The 23,919-nt window shown below is 35.0% G+C and overlaps 1 protein-coding gene and 1 pseudogene across 2 annotated transcripts in view; both read left to right on the top strand.

Annotated features, from left to right (window-relative positions):
• The first annotated feature begins 387 nt into the window (after positions 1–387).
• Positions 388–23,919, top strand: part of LOC143255332 (serine/threonine-protein kinase SIK1-like) — a 76,735-nt pseudogene continuing 53,203 nt past the window's right edge. Inside the window, exons 1-2 of the transcript XR_013030556.1 lie at positions 388–687; positions 22,103–22,219. The product of XR_013030556.1 is annotated as a serine/threonine-protein kinase SIK1-like (transcript). The remainder of the gene's footprint in view (positions 688–22,102; positions 22,220–23,919) is intronic.
• On the top strand, positions 10,182–15,895 carry LOC143255333 (uncharacterized). The gene is made up of 2 exons (XM_076510819.1): positions 10,182–14,705; positions 15,194–15,895. Exons 1-2 carry the CDS (start codon positions 14,343–14,345, stop codon positions 15,608–15,610), a joined length of 780 nt encoding a protein of 259 aa, XP_076366934.1. The 5' UTR covers positions 10,182–14,342; the 3' UTR covers positions 15,611–15,895.

Genomic DNA, 23,919 nt, shown 5'->3' with positions numbered 1-23,919 from the left:
ACTAAATATTAATATGTATTAATTATTTCATTTTTAGTTTTGATATACGCGTTATGGTTTCAGGCAGTGTTTTAAAGTTTTTAAATATTGTGTAATATTATACTATCACATATATATTAATATAATAGTACACATTATTATATTATATATTATATTATCACACATTATTATATTATCACACATTATTATATTATATATTATATTATCACACATTATTATATTATATATTATATTATCACACATATAATGTGTGATTAAGTGTTGTGAAAATATTTAAATCCCCTAAAGCGCTACCCTACTTCGTACCCTTGGGCTTTTTCATCCAAAAGATTTCCGTAGAAAGCTAGATAACATTGTAACTGTGCTTACGTTGCAGCTTCGAGGTCGTTCGATCTCCTGACAGGTATGACGTCAGCATTGATGTCACAGCTTGTTATATGGCGCAAGCCAACATCAGAGAAATGGAAATGTCGAATGATGTGTGGTGTAAAATGAAAGAAAGATAGACATTTTCAAGTTGCCAAATAGACAAGAGATTAATAAGTCCATGGACATAGCAAAGTTATGGGCATGGCCGAGAAGCCAAAAGGCCCGATTCGAGTGGGATTTTATGACATCGAGCGCACAATAGGAAAAGGAAATTTTGCTATCGTAAAGCTAGCGAGACATCGAATAACTAAGACAGAGGTAACCCTAATTGAGACTGACGAATCCAACTTACGTTCATTCATGTTTCGTTTCACCTCCTGGGTGCCACGCGATAACTTATCCTTCTGAAGTTTGTATTAGGAACGAAATTGAGAAATTTAATTTTCGTTTGACACAGTTGTTCAAGAAATGTATTTGATTATTTTATATATATATACCTGTTATAAACACAGATTTCATTAGAATATGATTTAGTTTTAAATACTGATATAATACTAAAATATTCTATTTATTCATTTTATTTTAATCATGAGAAATTTAAACTTTACGAAAATCTACTTAATATGAAATTATGAGGCAGCTGAAATAATACTGTTTGAATAATTTCAGAGAAAACAATTTTGGAATATATTTATGGAAGATTTTTTATTACAAATGTGTATTTAATCTGAATCAAAGTGAAGCACATGCAGATAAAATTGTGGAATCCTGTGATTTTCATTTTATAATTATAATACTGTGAGCGTCCATGATATAAACAGCGGAAAACTGCTCAAATACGAAATACCACTTGTTTTGATAAAGGTAATGGTTATGGCGAATATTTTGTTTTCTGTTGAAATAACTGAGAACGTTTAACATTTTACAACTTGCAACTTATAAGTAAACTAAAACCAAATCACACTGTAAACATAAATGTATTGATATTAGTTTCTTATAATATGAAATATTTCAGATAAAATAATTCAATGGAAATAAAAAAGAAAGTGCTTAAATATTGAATATATTTATTTCTATTGTACCTATTTGTACTTCAAATATTTTCATTTGAATGTCATGTGAACTGTAAACAACAGAAACATCTTGCTTGATTCTATGAGATTTGGTTTTCTTGCAGGTCTGTACTTTTAAGCTGCACAGTAGATGGCCGTATGTGGCTTAGCGTTAAAGCAACCAAATTCTTGATATGACTGAGTAAATAAGATTTTTGTTTGAAATTTTTTCCCATCAGAGCTACACAAACATATCAGCGTCTTTAAATTTGAACTGATAATTTCTTGGAAAGTAACTAATAAACAGCAAATATTGTCTATTCTGGGGCAATTTGTGTATTACCAAATAGTGGGATTTGACTCCAACTTTTATAGTACGCCTGCTTCCTAATATGCAGAACATGTTTCTGCAGCAACTGGTCGTGGACCATGAACCCTGGGATCAGCAGTCCGGTCACTCTAACTGATAGTCATATCCGGCCCCATAAATGAACTAAAACTAAAAAACGTCGTGAGAAAATGAGATTGAAGATATCTAACAACAGAGACAAGTCTCACCCAAATTCCAGCTTAACTTACTGTGGTACATATGTTTTCAGTGGATCGTTTTAAACCAATATATTTTTATTTCGTTATATTAAAAATAAAGTTCTGCTTTATTTAACTTTTATTTTACAAAAGTATTTAAACATAGTTTATAGCTGCGAATACTGAAGATATACAATTATTTTACTCTGAGATGGATGTGGAATTTGGATGGTTAACGTATATGCAAGATAGAATAGGCATTTAAACGAATATTTACGCTGAACAACTAAATATTTTAACAGTATGTTGACTCTAGTTGTGTCTACTGATGAACTTGACAGATTGTATATCTTGTTCGTATTGCCATATTAGATTGATTTGTTTCAGTGTAGAACTGATCATTGTTATGTCCATCAACAGCAACTGAACCTTGAATTTTAGCGTTGTCCATAAACTTAGCACTGATCCGCGAGATGATTATGGTTAGTGCGAAGAGACTATTTAATATCAAGTATCTTTTAAAGTATTGAGACCTAAAACAGTTTGAATTTGTGAACTGACTGGAAAAGAATTAAAAAAAAAACTCAGCATGTTCAAAATTAAGACGTAAAATAAATTTTTACAGTTACGAAAAAATAATATTTTATAGCGGTGTGAACATATAGATTTAATCAAAAACACATATATTTATAAAATTCATGAGGATTTCAGAGCATTTATTCATTAGTTAGCAAGATCGTGGTTCTTGTTCAACTTGGAACATAATGGTGAGTAAAACACAGTATACACGGCGTAACTAACTAATTACCGAATACTTGTTGTTAAGGCCCGGCATGGCCAGGTAGGTTAAGTCGTTTGCCTCGTAATCCGAGGGTCGCGGGTTCGAATGTCCGTCGCACTAAACATACTTGTCCTTTAAGCTATGAGGATGCTATAATGGAACGGTCAGTTTTACTATTCCTTGGTAAAAGAGTAGCCCAAGAGTTGGCGGTGGGTGGTGATGACTATCTGCCTTCCCTGTTGTCTTACACTGCTAGATTAGGGATGGCTAGCACAAATAGCCCTCGAGTAGCTTTGCGCGAAATTCAAAACAACAAACAAACTTGCTGTAAAATTCTGATGAATACTGTATATATATATATATATATATATATGTGTGTGTGTGTGTGTGTGTGTAAACATTAAGCTACTTGTTTCGTCACAGAACTTGATTTTATTTCTTTAACTCCCACACACACACAGTTCCTTTTAACCGCATATTTTCTTCACACCTAAGGTGTCTTTTATTACACATCATCGCCATTTTGTCAATAAACATCAAGAAACTAAAGAAAGTTCCATTCGATTGTATGCAACGTTGACTTTAGGATCGGAACGCTGTTATCTGGAACAGACCTATACTTCACGTGACAAACCAGATTCTTTAAAACGTATGGTAGTAGTTTTTTTCTCTGAGCGGTGTTAGTGACTTCCTTTAGAGTAATGCCACGGAAATAAGATTAACAATTTCTCGTTATTACCCGCATGCACGCGGTATAGCCATGGCATATATTACTATTTGCGCAAATTGCTTAATCTAATAATCACGTGACGCTAAACGCTCTTTAATTAAGAAAATTTCACAACATTTAGCAAACCTTTTTTTGAGAGTTGGCAATGAATACTGACTATCCACCGACATGTTTCTTTTGAAAACTTAAGATAAAAACTAGTTTGCTAACCAATACTTGTTAATCTGCATTACCATTCACTATGTAGTTTGATGCTCTAATATGAATGACAAAATATTGAAACTATCCACCTTTTGTTTCATATGAACCTGTCATAAACATTTCACACTAATCGCTTACGTGACTTTTTTTTTTAATAACCTAGCACATTTGATTTAACGAATTGCCATGAAATTTGTTGTGTGAAATAAGGTTCTAGTAAGGCATATTCGCTGCGAATATTTACTACAGCCTAAGTTAATGAAAGTGGAAAATTGCTAAACTATTACTTGTTACAGCATGTATAATTTCTAACCCTATTGGTGTTTAAGACATGACATTAAGTAGTCAGCATAAAACGTTTTTTATATTATCATAGCTTACTCCATGTGCATAGGATGTTGTGTAAGAAGAAGACCAAACAGTTTGATGTGAATTATAAAGCGATATTATTAGTAAACCGAAACGTCGAAATATTTCCAGAGGTCTTATATTTACATTTAGTATTGATTTTACAAATTTTACGTTTTCTTAAATTTTCTTAACAGTTAGTGCCTGGCAGCCAATTATCCAATTGTTTACAGGAAAATTGCATATATAATAATCATTTATAATAATATAAATTATTACTAAATTTAAATTATCTGGTTTAAATTTCGACTTGCATTTTGTTTATTAAAAGATATTTCAAGAATAGTTAGGGACCATTGAGTTTACGGAAATGTGTACAATTGAATACTTGGTTATACCAGTGGCGGAGCCAGGATATTTTCGTTGGGCTGAGGTAAACTGTGGAGGGCCTTCCCAAAATTCCATCAATATGAAGTATAGATGGTAAATTATAATAATGTAAATACCAAGGTACATTTCAGAAAGGTGTGCCATTTTGAACTGCGTTTTCAATACAGTTTTAATTGGAAATTCGTACTCTGATTAATAATTCATTATTACAAATTAGAAATAATCTGTTTATGAAAATATGCGTATATGTAAAGGAGGAAGCTCACCTAGATTCCACCCAAGGTAATACATAATAATAAAGAAAATCAAGATTAGCTTAGATTGAACATTTAATATAGCATTAAGAGTAAAGCTACAAATCAAAAGAAATATAACATAAAGACATAGTTTACATAGCAGAAACGAATTATTCCATGTGAAGTTATTACACTCTGAGGAAAAGTAAGGACACTATCAGGCTAACTATCTTTCATCTTAATGAAGACGTTGAGTTCTACAGATCTGTGTCTCTTTGATGTTAACTGTTAAGCAACAACGACGATTGTATTTTCCATATTTTATGAATATATGTAGGTAACAATATTGGGGGGGCTGAGGGGGCTTGGCTCATTTTCGGGGAGCTCAAGCCCCCCCTAGCGCCGCCACTAGGTTATACCGAGGAAAACGTTTGAGAATAATGTTACGATATACAAAGTAAGAAACAGAGTTGTTTCTGTACCTCGGTTTTATGATAGTGAATTACTTGAAAGCAATGTAATTGTTATGTTTCGTCACTAATTTGCCACATAGTTAGTATTTAGAAACTCAAGACGTCTTTCTCCCTATACATTCTTCTTTACTCATTCTTACACAATATTTCGTTACTTCTTTATTTACACTTAATTTAAAAATATTTAATGGTAAGTGAAGAATCGAAAATTACACCTGCCCAGACTGCTAAATGTAGATATAGAAATGATATCTGAAAGTTTACAGTGTGATTCATGTTACGAAAAAGTGGTTTGTGATAATAATCCAAAATTAAAGATATATGTAAATGTGTAAGTTCATTTATCATGTAATTTTGATCAGATGGATAAATACGCTAAAATCAGGGGTTCGATTCAGCAGATAGCCCGTTGTGGCATTGCTATAAGAAAACACACACACACACACACGCACTGGAAGGGTCTAATATTTAATAATAATATATGTATTACATTTCATGAGATTTGTTTTTAATGTAATTATCAAAATAAGTAGCATACACTGTTGTGTAATTATTACATTATATGATTTATATGCAATGATTAGTAAGTTATATACATATGCATAACATATATGTAATAATGGTTTATAAACTGTGATAAAAGAGAATAAATAATTGGTCTTGTCAGTTGGGCTATAAAGTAACTGAAGCAGTTTTGTCCAGTGTGAATGCTCGTAAATGTAGGAGATTACAGATAAATACAGTCATTACATGAATATAAATATATATTAGATACTGAGGAAAGTAATAATACATTGTGATATGAAGTATTTCCCAGTAAAAACAAGTTAGTTGTATATAACCATAGGACTTACAGGGTAGGATGCCTAACATTAACAAAATAAATAAATTAATTTATTTTAGTGTGTTTTTTTTTTTTTAGTATATTATGTTATATGAACTTTTGAAACAACAACATCAAAGAATTGTAAGTATATTACATCTGTTAATTGAATATGAACGTTTTGTTTCTGGCGCTAAATGTATAATTAAATTTTGTGTTTAAGTGCCTGTTATTGTTACACATTTTAATAAGGTATACACCATTAACTTTATGTTACCAGGCATATTCTGCGATTTGTACATCTTTTCATGGTTTCCTTTAGATGACTCAACGAAAAATCGTGAGGAAATGGTTGTCGTAGACAGAACTGTTGTAAGAAGGCTAACCTATATGACGTCACAAATGTTTATAATGAAAAAACAAACTGATACAAAATATTTAGTGATTTTGCTATAATTTATTAGGGTTAGGTTTTACTAAAGAACAAATTAAGTTTTGGTGAATATAGTCCTAATATCAAGTTCAACTGCATAATTCAAAACGTTTAAATCTGAATCTGATCACATTTCATACTATGGCTGAATGTGCCTCAAAAACCGATTGGTTAAATTTTGTTTACCGTAGTTCAAAGACCAGGGTCACACTGAAGGTCAACCACTTTCAGTTTATAATGGTAGTAACTGGAATATTGAAAAGAGGGTCAGAACTACAAAATAAGATGAGATAGAGGTCATTTATAAATAAATTATATTTTTATTATGAGGAATTGTTTGGTGTTTAGATTCGTTTATTTAGAAAAGTTCTAAATAAGGATTTCACTGTAAAATGTGCAGTGTTATCAGATTTGGTTTCCAGAAAAAAATGATAGAAAGTATCATATGCGTCAAACGTAAATATTCATTTATTTTTTAAATAAACCATTCTTTTTAATTACAAATTGTTTTATGTTTGTCTGCAAAAGTGCAGAGTATCGTATTTTGTTTGTAGAAAAAATGGTAGAAATTATTAGGTTGTTCGAAAAATAATGGCGGATTTAAAATTTTAACTGTAATAAGAAATAAAAAAAATCAAAAGCAATTTATTAATGAAAATAGGAACCTGGTGAATCTACACTTTTGCTACAGAGGAGAAAAGTTAAGCTATGACAATAAAACTGAAGTCTTACAACTAAAAAAAATCTTTAAAGCCATTTTCTGTTGAATCATTTCTCTGTAGAAAGTTGTCTTAAGTGCTTGGAAAAGTAGTAGACAGTGGGTGACAGGTCTAGGAAGTAAGGAGGATGAGGCAGTGTTTCGTAGCCCATTTCGTTGAGCTTCTGTAGCACCATTTGAGCAACGTGTGGCCGAGCATTATCATGAAATAAGATTGGTGTTCGATTGACAAGTGGTAGCATTTTGTTACGCAGTTTTTATGCGTTTCTTCTAATTGTTGACAATAAATCTCCGCAGTGATATTCTGGTCCTGGTTGAGCAAGCTGTAATGGATAAAATCGGTCGCAGATCACTATACAGCCACCGTAATCTTATGTTAGTGAAACTTTGGCTTTTGGAAGTGTTTTGGAGTCTCGTCACGTTTCAGCTATTGTGCAGATTACTTTTTGTTGTCGTAATGGATCCACTTCTTGTTGCAAGTGACAATTCGATCAAGAAATGGATCATTTGTGTTGCGCAAAATCAACATGTAGCACAGTTCAAAACGGTAATTTTTTTTCTGCTTTTCACCGAGTTTATGTAAAATTCACATGTCAAACATTTTCACTTTTCTAGTTTGATCGAGATGGTCCAAACTTGTGGAAATGTCAACACTTATTCCTTTTGCCATTTCTCGAACAGACTGGCGTGGGTTTCTTTCCACTAATGCTCTCAGTTGGTCGTTTTCAACAGTAGAAGGATGTCCTCTCCTCCTCCTTATATTCAAGCCTCACATCTCCATTATGAAACTTTGGAGCCGACGCTGTACTGTAACTTCAGAGGTGGTTTCTTCGCTTTATGCTTCGTTGGTATCACGAGCTGTTTGAGATGTGTTATGACCAAGTTTGAATTCATGCAAAAAATGACTAGTAACTTTTTCCCATTATTAATTAATTGTAAGGGTCTGAAATATTGAAAATAAAGTTTTAGAAAAGAATAAAAATACCAATGAATAGAAGAAAGCTTTAGTTTTTCAATGGTATATATGAAGTTGTAAAAATAACAGGTTTGTTATTCCTATAAATGTCTGAAATTTTAGTATAAAAATTCGCCATTGTTTTTTGAACAACTTAATATCGTATTAATTTATTTTGTAAATAAACCATATATTTTTGTTTATTATGAGGAATTGTTTGGTGTTTAGATAAGTTTATTTAGAAAAGTTTTGAGTAAAGGTTGCACTATCTGGCTTTATTTTTTCATGTAGTGAAATGATACAGAAAAAAAAAATAGGTACAGTTGTCATAATTAATTTGGCCTCCCGCTAGTACAGCGGTATGTCTCCGGATTTACAACGCTAAAATCAGGGGTTCGATTCCCCTCGGTGGGCTGAGCAGATTGCCCTTTGTGGCTTTGCTATACGAAACACACACAATTAATTTGATAACGAAAAAATGTATGGAATAAAATTAATTGAATAAAACACCCGTTTATTATTACTCTTTACAAAAGGGAATTAAATGTATGGATTGATCAACTTTAAAAGTGTGTATCGTAATAATCTATAAAACTCTTTAATTTTAAATTACCACTGTGATTTAAATGCTAGAAATAGTTAAAGGAGTTGCAAGCTCATATTTGGTAATCGCATTATTGGGTCCTAAAAATATAACATATTATTAAAATGCATACTAATAATTTTTTTAGTGTTTTTCTTTTTCTGAAATCAGACCTGCAATATTTCCTCTATAAGATTTTGAGGGGTGTCTAAATGGCATGATAAAGTTTTGGTTTTTTCATGTTCTTAAATAACTCTTGTGTAATAGATAAATGAAAAAAAATGAAGTCGACCTTTTAAAAAAACGAAGTTTTATTCATTGGGGTGTTTTGTCGAAGATCCGACGTAAGAGAATAAAACTAACCGCAACGTTTTGGTTCAAAAGCATTCCGAGTGAATAATGTTATAAAGCTGGTTATATTAGTTTCACTTGTAGAAGACTTTATAGGGTGTACAGTTACTGTTTCTCCTTGTTTAATACTTCATTCCTACAGAAAGTTTATTCTGTTGCTTTTTGTAAATAACAGGAAATTGATTTATTACAGCATCGAGAGAAAAGACATCATTAAGACAGAATAGCAAGAAAAAGTAGAAAAAAATCTCAAAAATGACATTAGAACTTAATGTTAAACATGTTTCCGTCTATAAATTAAAGTCACAAATTCAACGAGCAGATAAACGTACAGTGGATGTCGGGCATTTCACAAGGAGCTTGCAAGCTCGAAAAATACGATTTGAACACTGACTTTAGCGTCAATTTACTCAAAATACCATCCGAACAATCTTACTTAAGCGTGTGTTTTCTCAAAATACGATCTAAACATTTTGACTTCAACGTAAATTTTCTAATTTATGGTAGTAAGTACTTGGCTCTAACAATAAAGAAAAATCAAGTGTATATCTGTAAAAATATACGCTACCAGAAGTCTGTGTTGAAAGAGGTGACCTGACATTCGTATTAAAAACCAAACTTCACTGGCCGTATTCTTTCTCTTACTTTCTTATTTTCCAGATCCTTTTGCAAGTTTTCCTACAATAAACGTTCTTTTTTTCTTTTTCAAATTTCGGCCTGATATGTTGCTCGCTTCACAGTCAGCGCTTTCGATTACATTTTCATATACTAATAAACATTTGAAGGCAATTGTTTTTAGCGTTATAATTAAAGCAACCTCAATCATGAACTTAAACTGTCCCACGCTCATTTCTTACAGTTGGGAGAATCTTACAGGCATTTACATTTAAATTTAGAACTATGTTAATGTAAAACAAAATAATAATAAAAACGTGGTAGAAAACACAAAAACAATATAAATCTCTTGTTTCAAAATAGAAAAAAACATTTTTTTTTATTTCGGTAAGATTTCTAATGCAGTTAAATCCAGGAAGACAGACAGTTATTTTGTGGTACCTGTGTAACAAACAAATGTAGACCTATGTAAACAGTGTAATCACAAAATGTTCTCTAATATCAAACAAAGTTAACTTGCAATAGTATTGGGAAATTGTTTTATTCGAAGTTTATTATAATCTTTTTTAACGGCACTCTTGACTTTAGCGTTGACTTTTATATCTTTTTAACGATATTTCATTTGATTTTTCGTTGACTTCAACAGGAAGAAACGTAGAATAAAATATTTACTAGAAATTATCCATGTTTTAAAACATGTTTGAAACTTTCTAATTTTACTTTTATTTCATTTACTACTTTCAGAATCTAAACGCAAGTTAGATATAATTAAACAGGTGGATAATTTTGCGTAGCTAAATTTTACTGTCATGCTTTTTTTTGTGGATGGTTTTGTGCTTGTTTGTTGTATCAAGAGTTCTCCTGCTTTTATAGTTTCATGTACAAATTTCAGCAATCTGGTTTCTATAAAATGGTATTAACCTTAACAGGAAACCTTGGAGTGTGAATAAGGTAAGACGTTTTAGAATTTTGCAATGCTGGGTTTGTTCTTTAGAAACTTGTAAGGAAAAGAATAAGAATTTCGCCAAGAAATGTCCAACTCGTAATTCTTAACAGGGCTTCCACGAGCCAAGCACCCAGTATTTAGGCTGTATAGTAGACTTTAATATATAATTTCATTCTGGAACGAGCTGAAACCCTATTTTAGCTTTATCAGGTTTAACTAAACTTCGTAGATGTAGTAACACTATCGCAAGATTTTGACTTCTATAGTATACAGTAGTAAACTTAGTGTTCAGTCTTGTTGTTGATTTACCCTCTTAACTAAATCTAGCTTAGTTTATTGTGTAACTGAAAAACCCTTAGGGCAGATGTCTCCATTTTTTTATTCAGAAGGGTTTAGAAGGGCTTGCTGGCTCACCTAAATCGGTGAAAAAATTACTGTCGCGGGACATTTTAGTGGAAACAGCTTCATCACAACATTTCAAATTTCTCTTGAAGTCGAAGGCCATTGGAGATATACTCATTGAGGTTACTCCTCATTCCACTTTGAATTCTTTCAGAGAGGTTATAGTTGAGAGTGATTTAAAGACCATTCCAGAGTCAGAGATCCTCGTAGGTTTCACCAATCAAGGTGTGCGCCGAATTTTTACTCGTAGAAACGAGATTATAGAGCCGACAAATGTTCTAATATTAACATTTACAACATAATGTTCTTCTACCACAATCAAGGCAGAATATCTTAATTGTAAGGTACGACCTTATGTTCCTAATCCTGTTAGATGTTTTCATTGTCAACGATTTGGTCACTCGAAAACATCTTACCATGGTTCCTTAACATGTGCCCGTTGTACTGGTAAAGACCATGATGCTTTTGAATGCCAACTGGAACCGCGTTGTGTTAACTGTAATGGTCCATATCCTTCCTATTTTACTTCTTGCTTGAAATGGGTGGAAGAGAAAGAATACAACGTCTCAGGACAATTCATAATATTACTTATCCAGAGGCTCGGAATTTACTCCGTTACACTACTACAGTAGGAATCTAGCCAGACCTTTCTGTGCCTCCTACAGAATCCTTAACAGCGCATCTTAATCTAGTACCCTCCAAAATCAATAAAGTTAACGAATGATTATCTACTTCTATCTGTGTCCCTACCACATCTTCCAGTCATTGTCCAACTTCACCTTGTTCAAGCCCAGGTGTTTCCATGGAGTCTTCCTCTCGTGACACCCCCAAAAATTGAAAAACACATTCGTTTAGTCTTCAATCACTGGAACGTATGTCTACGAACTCCGACCTCCTACTCGATCCAGAGCAGGATAATTAGAGAGTGACTGACCCATATCCAGTGAAGAAAAAGTGCGGTCGCAAGTAGAAGGTTTTCGTGCCATATTCTCCTTCAAAGTAAAGAAAAATGGCTACGCTAATCCAATGGAACTGTCGAGGTTTTCAATCAAATGTGAATGACATCCATGATTTGATTGACTTTTATCATCCCAAATGTCTTTCTTTACAGGAAACATTTTTAAAACCCACTAATACAGTCAAAATTCGACAATACTCCTAGTACCGATATGGCAGGTCATGTGTAGAACAAGGACATGGGGGAGGAGCACTACTAGTTAATCAAAATTTGCCCACTTAGTTCTTGTCATTGTCTCTGTAGACAATGACAATGTAGACCCGAGGAAATAATTATCATCTGTCAGACCTTGATGCCCTCATTGAGCAACTGCCAACCCCTTTTACTTTTGGGGGATCTTAATGGGCATAATCCCCTCTGGGGTGGTTCTAGTATTGATGTGATGGTTCTCGCGAAAGAGCATATGCTCATGAATCACAATATGTCTCTCTTCAATACTTGCTGTTACACTTATTTTCATGCACCCAGTCTGTCATTTACTGCTATAGATCTTTCTATCTGCTCTCTTTTACTTTTCACTTTCTTTTCTTGAAAGGTTTACATCAATCCACGGTTTAGTGATCATTTTTTTATCTCATTAAGAGAAATTGGCCGTGGTCAGTGCCACCTGATCTGTGTGCCTCAGTGGAAGTTGGACCAGGCCAACTGGCCCTCTTTCACTGCACTCTTGGAACTTGATCCTGCCGTCTTATATAAATCATCGATAGATGCTTGTGTGGCAGCAGTAACTAACTGTATTGTCCAAGCAGCTGCTCAGTGCATCCCCAAAACCTCGACATCCTCCTCCTTTGTGGAATTCTTCTTGTTTTATAACACGAAAAGCTCAGAAATGTGCTTGGGATAAATTTCATAGATATCCCACGCTTACATACCACATTGTATTTCAGCAAACCCGTGCACAGGTTCGGCGATATAGACGTTAAAGCTAAAAGGAATCTTGGATTAAATATACCTCCAGCATTTCTTCAACCACCAGTTCAAAAGTGTCATGTAGGACAAGATCTAGAAGGTGAGTGGACGATATACTTCTTCCCCCCTCTCTATATTAATATTCAATGGCAATAAAGTTCCTGATGCTAAGAGCATTTGCCAGTACTTTCTCTCATGTATCTAGCTCTTCAAACTCATCCCCTTCCTACTTAGCTATTAAAACACGAGTTGAACAACTACCTCTTTCCTTTTCGACTGATCATCTTTATGACTATAATCGCCTTCTTACGTTGGTGGACCTCAAACTTGCGCTTCATCAGTCTGGCAATACGTCAGTTGGACCTGGTGATATAAATTATGAGATGCTACGCCACCTTTCTCCAGCCTCTCTTACTATTCTCCTGGCTGTTTTTAATCGGATATGACAGGAGAATGTCTTTTGTGATGCTTGGCGCGAGCTACTGTACTCCCTATTCTTAAACCTGGGAAGGATCGAAAGATTCCTTCAAATTACCGTCCCACTGCTTTGACGAGTTGTTTCAGTAAGACCTTAGAGAGGATGATTAATGCTCGTCTTGTTTGGTTCCTTGAATGAAACACCCACTCTCTTACCCACTCAGTGTGGGTTCAGAAGACAACGCTCCACGATAGACCCCTTAATTCGCCTTGAAACATCAGTTAAAGAAACCTTTTGAAGTGACAACATTTTGTTTCTATTTTTTTTTATTTAGAGAAAGCTTATGATACAATATGGAGATATGGCATCTTGCGAGACCTTCACTCATACGGATTGCGTGGCAATTTGCCACTTTTTATTAAGCAGTTTTTTAATGAACCGCCGATTCCAGGTCCGTGTGGGCTCAACACTTTCCCGTTTTTTCCCACAGGAACTTGGAGTCTCTCAGGGCTGGGTTCTGAGTGTCACACTTTTCATTATAATGATTAATGCCATCAATGAAAGCTACCCCGATAGTTGCAAATGGTCTTTTTGTTGACGACTTTCACAGCTAGAAACTGCAATCAACCATACTTAAGTGGACCACAGCAAATGTATTTCAACTTTCTCTCTCTTAAAAGTGTTTGTCTACATTCCTGTCGCCAACTGGGTATTCATCCATATCTAGAACTTCGTATTGATGATGCTGTACTTCCTGTCGTCCATGAAGCAAAGTTCTTAGATGTTATATTTGACTGTAAATTAAACTTTATTTCCCATATCAAGCAAGTTCGTATCAAATGTAGCAGCAAAGTCCATCTGCTCTGGCTCTGTCACCACTGTTCCTGTTCCACACATGGACTATGGTCCAGTTATCAAAACCAGACTATAGAGGTTTTGCGTGAACCTATTAGTGTCACGTGACCACAACGAGGTTTGTAAACATACCGCCATATTGGGTGGCAAGTGTCCCACATGACCGAACGAGTTAACAACTGCTGTATTCAGTACTATTCACATGTAAATGGCTGCCGCTGGCTTTTCATCACTTGTAGCACACCTGACAGGTGCTGAAAAGGCCAGGTATGAAGAAAAAGTGAAGGAACTGGGTGTAGGAGACCCGTATATGCTCCAACCACGTGTATTTACGCCAGTAATACCCAGCCAAGACAACGTTGCTCAGAGTCAGACTGTTGCCGGAGTAGATCTGCCAAATATTACACATGGTGACATCTATATATATTTGATAAACAGGACTTCCACCTATACAAATGAAAGTCTAAAAGGTTTCAAAAGCCTTGATGCGTACAAGTACTTTGTGGCAGGATTTGTACAGAATGTCCAGATAACCAGGGCAACGTCGGATAAAGTCATCATTACAGCAAAGGTTTGTACATCATGTTATATTACATACATGTATCATGTACTCTGTATGATAGATTTAACTACATTTTAGACGAAGACTAGATACTGAAGTAAAGTAGGGCCCCCATTTTAATAAATGGTTCAATATTATTGTACTACATGTGTACTGACTGTTGTCAAAGCTCTAGCCTAGGAGCACTTCTATACATGTTTGTATAATGATATTAAGACACCTAATTGTCTAGGCTGTTTCAAAACTTAATTTTTGATTTATGATTAATTTTTGGTAAGGAATCAATATATAGATAATAAATAGTACAAGTAGACATAGACCGTTAAAGCTGGTCAATAGCCATGTTAGGTTTCTGTAAATATAATTTAATATTTAACTGTTCTATAATTTTTTATATTATTTTATTATTTGAGTGACACATGTATCCCAACCTGATACCCAGTTGTCTTTAAAAGCTTATATATACACAACTTAATATTTTCTTTGTTATTTTACAGGTGTGCCACTCTCAGCGGCTAAATGAGCCACCACTAAAGCCATGGGTTGCTAGCTGCAGGAATGGAGAGATAATATCTTCCCACTGCACCTGCAAGAATGGACTAGGTGAAGTCTGCTCCCACGTAGCAGCAACTTTGTTCTACATGGAAGCTGTCGTAAAGAGACATCACAGCACAGCTTGCACATCAATGCCTTGTGAGTGGATTGTGCCATCCAGAGGAAAGGGACACTTAAAGCAGGTCACAGACATGGACTTCACAAGTGTCACAAACAAAACAAAACAAAAAAAACAGACCGAGCAGTCTACAACAGCATGTCCCCCAATGACTGAGGAAGAAGTAAAGGCATGCTACCTTGCAATTCAGAACACTGGAGTGAAGTCTGGCTTCCTCTCATTGACTAAGGACAATTGTTGAAATTTAGAGACTGACTGTGTATCTCGGAAATATCTGTAAATTTGGTTGAATATGATCATCATATGACGGCAGACCTGTACAGTATTTGACCTTCTCGTCATTTGCAAAAGTAGCATCTTCGAAACAGTTCGCTTTTGCTATACTTTTGTAGTGGAGGACTTCATTCCACAACTGTTGGCATTCAGATTCAAGTCTAACTAAGTCTGTGAATGATATGTCCGTATGCATACATGTCTCAGTTGTATATTGTGATGTACACAAGTCAAAATTATCACATGTAGCTTCAAGTTCTGAACATTGTTTAACAACTGAATGTACAGCCAACAAAGTAATTATTTGCACAAATTTATATGCAAAAACGGCTCGTTTGGGTTGAGAAAATATTTTACATACAAGAGTGAACAACGTTTCGACCTTCTTCGGTCATCGTCAGGTTCACAAAGAAAGAAAGAGGTAACTGACCGGTAGCTGACCACATGTTTGGAAGGGGTTGTGTAACTGAGTATCGGAATGTAGAGGGCGGTGTTACATGTTTGAATATATAATTTTATTTTATTATATTTAATATAGGTATAAAGGCGTTCCTTTATGTTGGTTTATTTTGGGTTTAAGTTGTTGTATAAGTAAGGCTTCTTTAATTTTGCGTTTGTTTATGTTTGTTTCTTTATTTAGTATTTGAGTGTTTTTTATGGTTATGTTGTGTTTATTTGATTTGCATTGTTAGAAAAAATTGTATTTTTGCATATAAATTTCTCAACAAGTGGGTTTCTCGACATCACTGATAATTATTTGCACACTTTTTAATCTTGTGCCAGTTGTGGTTTTCTGATGAATCACTTAAATTGGTCCTTTAAGAGATATTAACATTTTGTCTTAATGTACAAATGGCTATATAACCTATTCATCATGAATGATATTGTTCTTTCAGTAAATTTACTATTCAGTTATTTAAAAGTAAAAGAAAAGTGTGCAAAAAAAATTCTTTGACTGGTGCTGCAGTGTGTTCTGCTATACATATATCATGCATGTAAGTTTCAATTTATTCAGCCTGGCTATAGATGAATTATACATACCTGACACAAAATGTTTACTACAAAGTCTGGTGTGCTCTGTGGGTGTCCAGTTTTTCCTATTGACAGCTGCAATCCATCGTCTTCTTCGGTCGGGATCTTTAGGAAATCTGTAGTATGACACATTTTCCACCTGTCCATGTCGATTTGAACAGTTAAATGCACAACACGAGTGTACCATCGCGCACTTTTGACTATGAATCACCCTTGCGTTGAAATATAAACACGCCGAGTGTGCCACCCATCATGGCGGTCAGCAGTAACTAGGTCAAGAGTGACGTCACACGCAAAACCTCTATACACCAGTTGGCAGTCGACATGGAAGTAAGCAACGAAATAATAAGCTTTTTCAAATCAAGTCTTCTTTAGCTCTTTGGCCATCTTGTTTCTGTAAAGATTGAAGGGAGGAATTTGTTTTATCTTGGTTTCACATTAATCACAGTTTTTTATCTCACCACTTTCTTTTATCTGGGACTGATGCACCAATGTGTGGTCTGTGTGGCACTCAGGACACAATCGAACATGTTATCATGCCGTCGTTACAACCAAGAATGATGACGCCATTTTAAACATAATTTTAAGGTAGGTTTGCCCTGGACATTAACCAGTATCACAGGAGATACTGGCTGCTTCACTCATGTTTTTACATTTTTTAAGAGCCATTGGTCTTTTCAACTTAATTTAAGGTTTTTATTCGATTATACACTGTTTTAGCATTATTTTTTTTGCATATTTTAATTTTATTTTGACCTGATCCCAGGACTGGAAAGGCCAACTTCAGGTGACTGACAGCAAATTTGAACTTAATGCTTCAGTCTTCCTGGCAGGTCTTAATTTAACGTATTTTTACCTTTATTTTCATACACCATTATAGTATACTACATCTTGTGTGGCACAGATAGCCAGGTAGCTTTGTGCCAATAAACATGAAATACCTACCTACCTAGTTTATTGTATTTTTGGTTATTTGCATTCTTTGTTTTCAAAATAAATGATGAATGCCTTGACCTTGACGTCAGCGGGATAATTCATCATGATCAATGATAATCTTCCGTCCTCAGTGCATCTCGTTTACATTAATGTAGAACTGATTTTTTACTGTAGGTTCTAGCTGAAACCTGGACTTCAGTCGATGAAAGTGTCATCTAATTGTTTCAAAAGCCTTGTATTCCAAGTTTCAGTCTTTCATTCACTTTCTAATGTCATCAGTTAACATAGTTGTGCAATATTTAACTTTTTTTTGAATATATTTCTCTAGCAGAGCTTGTAGCATATCGTTGGCAGATGAGAATAGTTGTGTGTCATCAGATTTCTAGCAAATACCGTTTCCAGTCACATTCGTAAAACCATCTGGATCTCTTGGGAATAACATGGTGCATAGAACCCTTAATACTGTCATACAGAACACAAACAATTGATTCTTCTTTACAAGATCACTGAAATTTGATGCCTTTCATTGCCTTATTTGTTCATTTAGAAAGTTTGATGTCACTGTGGATTCGATACCAAAGAACTGCCGAATTGAATAAACGTTATTCCTGCACCCTGTTGTAGTACAACGTCAATGTCTTGCCTTCACAATTGAGTTCTTGAATAGCTGCGTCTTTTCATTGGTGTACATAATTTCAAAAGATCCTCAAAAGTATCGCTAGATATTTCATTTCATCACTATTGGAGTGGCATAATCAATCCTTCCATTTTCCTTTCTTCATGTCTTTAATTTGCCCCTCGAGGTGCATTCCTACATGTGGTGTGTGAAATTCCCAGTCAAGTACTTTTCAGTTTACCTCTTTTGGACTAAACATCTACTCAGATGTTTGTCATGTGTGACAACCCTTGAAGGAGAGCAGAGAAGTCTGGTGGTTGAGGGGTTTAACTCTATTACACCACTTTGGCTTTGAATTCCTTTAGACAGGTAGCCTTGGGTTGGCTTCCATCGTCAATTGGCTGGTCTTCGTGGGCGAGGGTCAACTGAGTATCAGTGTTGAACGTTCTCTATGGATGTTGTGGACATTGTGTCTCAGGTGCTATTTGGATATAGTGCTCAAGAAACCCTGACATTGCTGCATTTTCTTGTTTGGCACTGTAATATTCCCTTCTTAAAGCTCCATGATGGATAGGGTCAATGGGCACTGAATCTTTAATCTTACATTATGAATCCTCTAAAGCCAAATAAAAATGAATAATAAAAACAGCTCACTGGTAATCGACCATGTCTTGAAGACAGTGAATTGCATATTATATTCTTTTTGAGACAAATTATTAGGCCAAATGTCTTTCTTTTTTTATTCAGAAGGAACTAGAGGGGTTTGCTGTCTCTCTTAAGTCAGTCGAGGAACTATGTTCTGGGAACATCTTGGTGGAAATATCCACCCCAAAACACAGTGAACACATCTTGCATTTGAAAACCATTCGGGATTACCCATTGAGAATACTCTCACTTGCTAGTTTTAAATCCGCAGGAGGAATTTTTGATGAGAGAAGTTTGAATAACATCCCCGTGTCAGAGGATCTTACTGGTTTCTTAACCCTAGGAGTTTGTGCAGTGAGGTGTATTTCCACATGTAAGGATGGAAATATGTTTCATACAAATGTTTTAATTTTAACGTTTACGTCACTACGTCCACCTGCCACTATCCAGGTACGACCATATATTCCCAACCTTCTCACATATTTACAGTGTCAGTGGTTCAGTTATTCGAAGATATCATATCATGGTTCTTTATCATGTGCTGGTTGAAATGGCAAAGATCGTAATGCCTACGAGAGCATACTGGACCCTTACTGTGTTAATTGAAATGTTCCCCACACCTCTTACTTTCGTTCTTGCTCTAAGTGGCTAGAGTTATAGCATCTGAAAATGGTTCATAACATTTATTCCGATGTTTGGAAGTTATTGTCCCCATTTCCATTTCAGACATGTGCTGCAGCACTACGTTTCACTTTTACAGTGAGAGTGCGGACAAATATTTCTGTGCCTCCGATAGAGTCGTTTTGAAACCATGAGTGGCTCTCTTTGGATAAAAGTCCGTGTGAGCTCGACGCTTTCCCGTTGTTTTTTTTTCAGGGGTGTGTCTTGAGTGAAGATTAATATTATCACTGCACAACTTTCTCCTACTGTTGCAAACGGGCTCTATGTCAACGATTTTTACATCTCGTGTCAGTCGTCCATCATGAGGTTCATCGATTGGCAGCTTTAGACCACCCTCAATGGTTTGTTAAAGTGGACTACAGCAAACAATTTTACCTTTACTTTCTCTAAAACCATTAACTTTCACTTCTGTTGTCAACCAGATATTCACCCCATTCTGAGCTCTGTCTCAGAGATCTTCTTCCTGTGGTCCTTGAGGCGAACTTCTGGGGCTTATCTTTGACCATAAGCTGACAACAACATCAAACAGCTACATGTCAAGTATACAAGGGCACTAAACATTCTCCATGTCCTCTATTCCACCTCTTTGGAAGCAGATTAATGTTCTGTGCTAAAGATTTGTTGCGTCTTCATTCGAACCAAACTGGACTATGTATCTCTGCTCTGTGGTTCTGTTAATACTTTTGCCTTAAATGTTGGACGCTATTTAACATCTGAGGCTTTGGCTGTGCACAGGGGCTTTCTGCACTTCTCTAGTTCAGAGTCTGTCTTTGAATGACGTTATTGTCTCCACTGGCCAGCCCATCCCACTGTGGCCTATTAACATCCTAATCTATGACATTTCTTTGAGTCATTTGTGGGAGACAGATTCTCCTGATTGTAAGGACTGTCTTCTATTTGCTAGACATTTTTTAAACCATCCTTCTATTACTATTTGTATGAATGGTTAGAAATCAGGTAAATCTGTGAGCTCTGATATGATTTATTGTGGTTGCACACATGATTTTCTCTAGAGTTTCTGTCTTGAGGGCCGAGTTGTATGCCTTTTCTCTTGCCCTAGACCTCATAGAACCTATACACAACAGGCTCGGCATGGCCATTTGGTTAAAATGTTCGAGTCGTTATCTGATAGTCGCGGGTTCGCATCACTGTCACACCAAACATGCTCGCCCTTTCAGTTGTGGGAGCATTATAACGTGTCAGTCAATCCCACTATTCATTGGTAAAATAGTAGTCCAAGTGTTGGCGGTGGGTGTTGATGTCAAACTACCTTCCTTCTAGTCTTACACTGCTAAATTAGTGAAGGATAGCGCAGATAGTCCTCGTGTAGCTTTACACAAAATTTGAATACAAACAAACAAGCCGTTTGTTTGGAATTGAGCACATAGCTAAACAATGAACTATCTGTGCCATGCCCACCACAGGTATCGAAATCCGGTTTCTAATGGTGTGCCTCAGCAGACATACCACTGTGCTCTACACTAATTGTACTATTTATACCGACTCTCTTAGTTCTCTACTGGCTCTAGAATCGCTCCACTTTCGTTCTCACCTTTTTCTCGTCGATATTCAAAATCTACTGGCCCATTTGTCTTTACCTTATGTCTCTATCCAGTTTTTCTGGATACCAGGCCATGATGGTATTCGCAGGAATGAGCTCGTTGACATTGCAGCTGGTCTGGTACAATCTATGCTATACCTGTTCCATATATATGGACTATGGCTCTGTACTCAAGGTTTGGCTTCACGGTAGTAGGCAGTTGACTTGGATTGAGTAACATTATAATAAGCTTTTTCTGAATTAAATTTTCTGTTTTTCTTTGGCCATTTTTGTTTCCGTGAGGATCGGAAGAGGAAAGTTGTCCTGGCTAGGCTACAAATTGGTCACAATTTTTTTTTAACTCGTCGTTTTGTTTTATCTTGGACTGATGCATCGTTGTGTGGCCTTTGTGACACTTAAGTTACAATAGCCATTTTAGATCAGTATACCCATGACGCTGGACTTAGTGAATGTCAATAGTATTTTGATATTTTAAGGGCTTTTTTTAAATTGTATTTAAGTTTTCACCTTTTCTTTTGAGGTTTCTTTGGTTTTATCTTTATTTTACATTTATCCGTGAATCTGCTTGTTTGTCGTAGATAACCCAGTTAACTTGCTATGCGGCTACTTAAGGTTTCAGCAGTTTCATCCACGCTAACATTTATCACACATCCAGTCAGTTTTTTTGTTTTTTTTTCCTGTATTAACTTCACAAGTTTACTTAGGAAAACGTCTTAGCTAATGAACAACTGATCCTGAATCAGTTGGGTAATTAGGTTCCACAAAATCCTAGGTTGCCTAGCTTGTGAACACACTGTAAAACGACAAAAAACTGTCATTTTAAATTCATTCGTGGGGATCGGTTACCACGTTTCGTGGACTACATATATAAACTTTAACATAAAAATTATAATTTTTCTTGATATTTACCAACTCCCAAATATGGTAATATATTCTTGGTGTTTGTAAACAAGTACATTTTTCATTAATAGTTTTTTTTTCTTCAACAGGTAGCTATCAAAATCATAGATAAGACTCAACTAGATGAAGTAAACTTGGAGAAAGTGTACAGAGAAGTTGAAGTAATGAAACATCTTTCCCATCCTAACATTATCAAGCTTTATCAGGTACGGTAGTAGCAGTCATATAATTGAACATGCGAAGATGTTAAATTGCAATTTAGCTGTGGAAATATTTTTAAATGAATGTTCATAATAGGAATTAACTTTCAAAATCTGAACTACTTAAGACAATTTTATCTATATAAGTAGGTTTTAAATTCTAGCTCCTTGAATGACGTTTTAGGGTAAAGAATGGTTAATATAAACAAAGACGTGTTTTCGCTACTTCAAAGTTGCGTTGAAAATAAAATAAATTGTATACATTTGTTTTAAACGTGAATAATTAGTCATCATTATATTATGCAACAATAACTGTTCGTGTTTATTGTTAATGCAGAATAAATATATAATTCGCAAGGTAATTGAAATTCGACGCACCACTTTTCTTTTTCAAAAGTTTCGGTAAAAGAACTTATTATATGAACTTTTCGAGTTCCATATAGAAAGTTATTTTCATCGTGTATTATTTAATGTTTTATGTCTCCTTGGAAACTTTATTATGGTTGTAGAATCAATATTACAGGGTATAAATAATTGTATGATAAAATTAACAACTTTTTATTTGCATTTATTTAGGTTTGATTCTTGTTCTTACACAAAATAAATACAAATAAATAAATAAATACTTGGAGTTAATAAACCTGTAAATAGAGATCGTAAACAAAAAATAAAACAAGACTGGAGATACTGTAGACAATTTACTGAAACTACAAACCTCAAATTTGGTTCCATGCTATTACCTAGCATTACATATTTTTTGTATATGTAAAATAAGCGGTGGACTTGTTAACAAGTTTAATAAAAAATACTTTAGTAGGTATTTTTCGCAAACAACAAATGATTTTGTGTCAGAACTGGTATATGGAAGTTACGCTTTGTATCATTTGACATGCGTTTTATCCAAGAACTTCCTTGGTATAGCCTGGTGATTTAGGCTCTCAACTCGTAATCTAAGGGTAGCGGGTTCGAATTCCTGTCACCAAAAATCGTCGTCTTATCAACAATGGTGCAATGATAAGTTGACGGACATTTTCTCTATTTGTTGGTAAAAGAGTAGCATAAGAGCTGGAAGTGGGAGGTGGTCGCCAGCTGCCTTTCCTCTAGTCTATTCTTGCTAAATTAGGGACGATAGCCTAGATAACTCTCGTGTAGCCTAGGAGTTGGCGATGGGTGGTGGTTACTGGCTGCCTTCCCTCTAGTCTTACACTGCTAAATTAGGGACGGCTAGTGCAGGTAACCTTCGTGTAGCTTTGCGCAAAATTCACAACAAACTGTTGTACCTCATGAAATTTAAAACAAGTTAAACCATTTTGAGGAGAGATAAACTGAAGATTTACATTGAGAATTGAGAATACAGAAACAAAGTTCGTCGGTTTTCCTTGATTTGAAAGATAGGTATGTCAAACAATGTCTGATTTTAGTAACACCTAAAATTACTTAATTCCATAGGAAACCTGAAAAATTGTGGTTCGGTGTGTACTTAACGTCTCTCTTACGGTAGACTTTATGAGCTATGATAAAGAATCTCTGTTGTATGTCAACAGAAGTTCTTCAGTGAGATATAGGAGCTGTGAAAATTTTGACATTTTAAAATGCACCTATAATAAGTGTATCACTATATATCTTTTAGGAAAATTTAATACTGCATTTTATGAATATATATGCAGTTTTAGTACAAACAACGTCACCTTTAAAAGTTTTCAAGA

The sequence above is a fragment of the Tachypleus tridentatus genome, chromosome 7 (assembly GCF_004210375.1).
Source record: "Tachypleus tridentatus isolate NWPU-2018 chromosome 7, ASM421037v1, whole genome shotgun sequence".
NCBI classification, from domain to species: domain Eukaryota; kingdom Metazoa; phylum Arthropoda; class Merostomata; order Xiphosura; family Limulidae; genus Tachypleus; species Tachypleus tridentatus.
Note: the sequence above shows the minus strand (reverse complement) of the source record. Positions and strands in the feature narration are given on the sequence as shown.

Coding starts and splice junctions, on each gene's coding strand:
- LOC143255333 (XM_076510819.1), top strand. CDS start 14,343: ATGGCTGCCGCTGGCTTTTCATCACTTGTAGCACACCTGACAGGTGCT. Junction 14,706..15,193: donor AAGTCATCATTACAGCAAAG/GTTTGTACATCA, acceptor GTTATTTTACAG/GTGTGCCACTCTCAGCGGCT.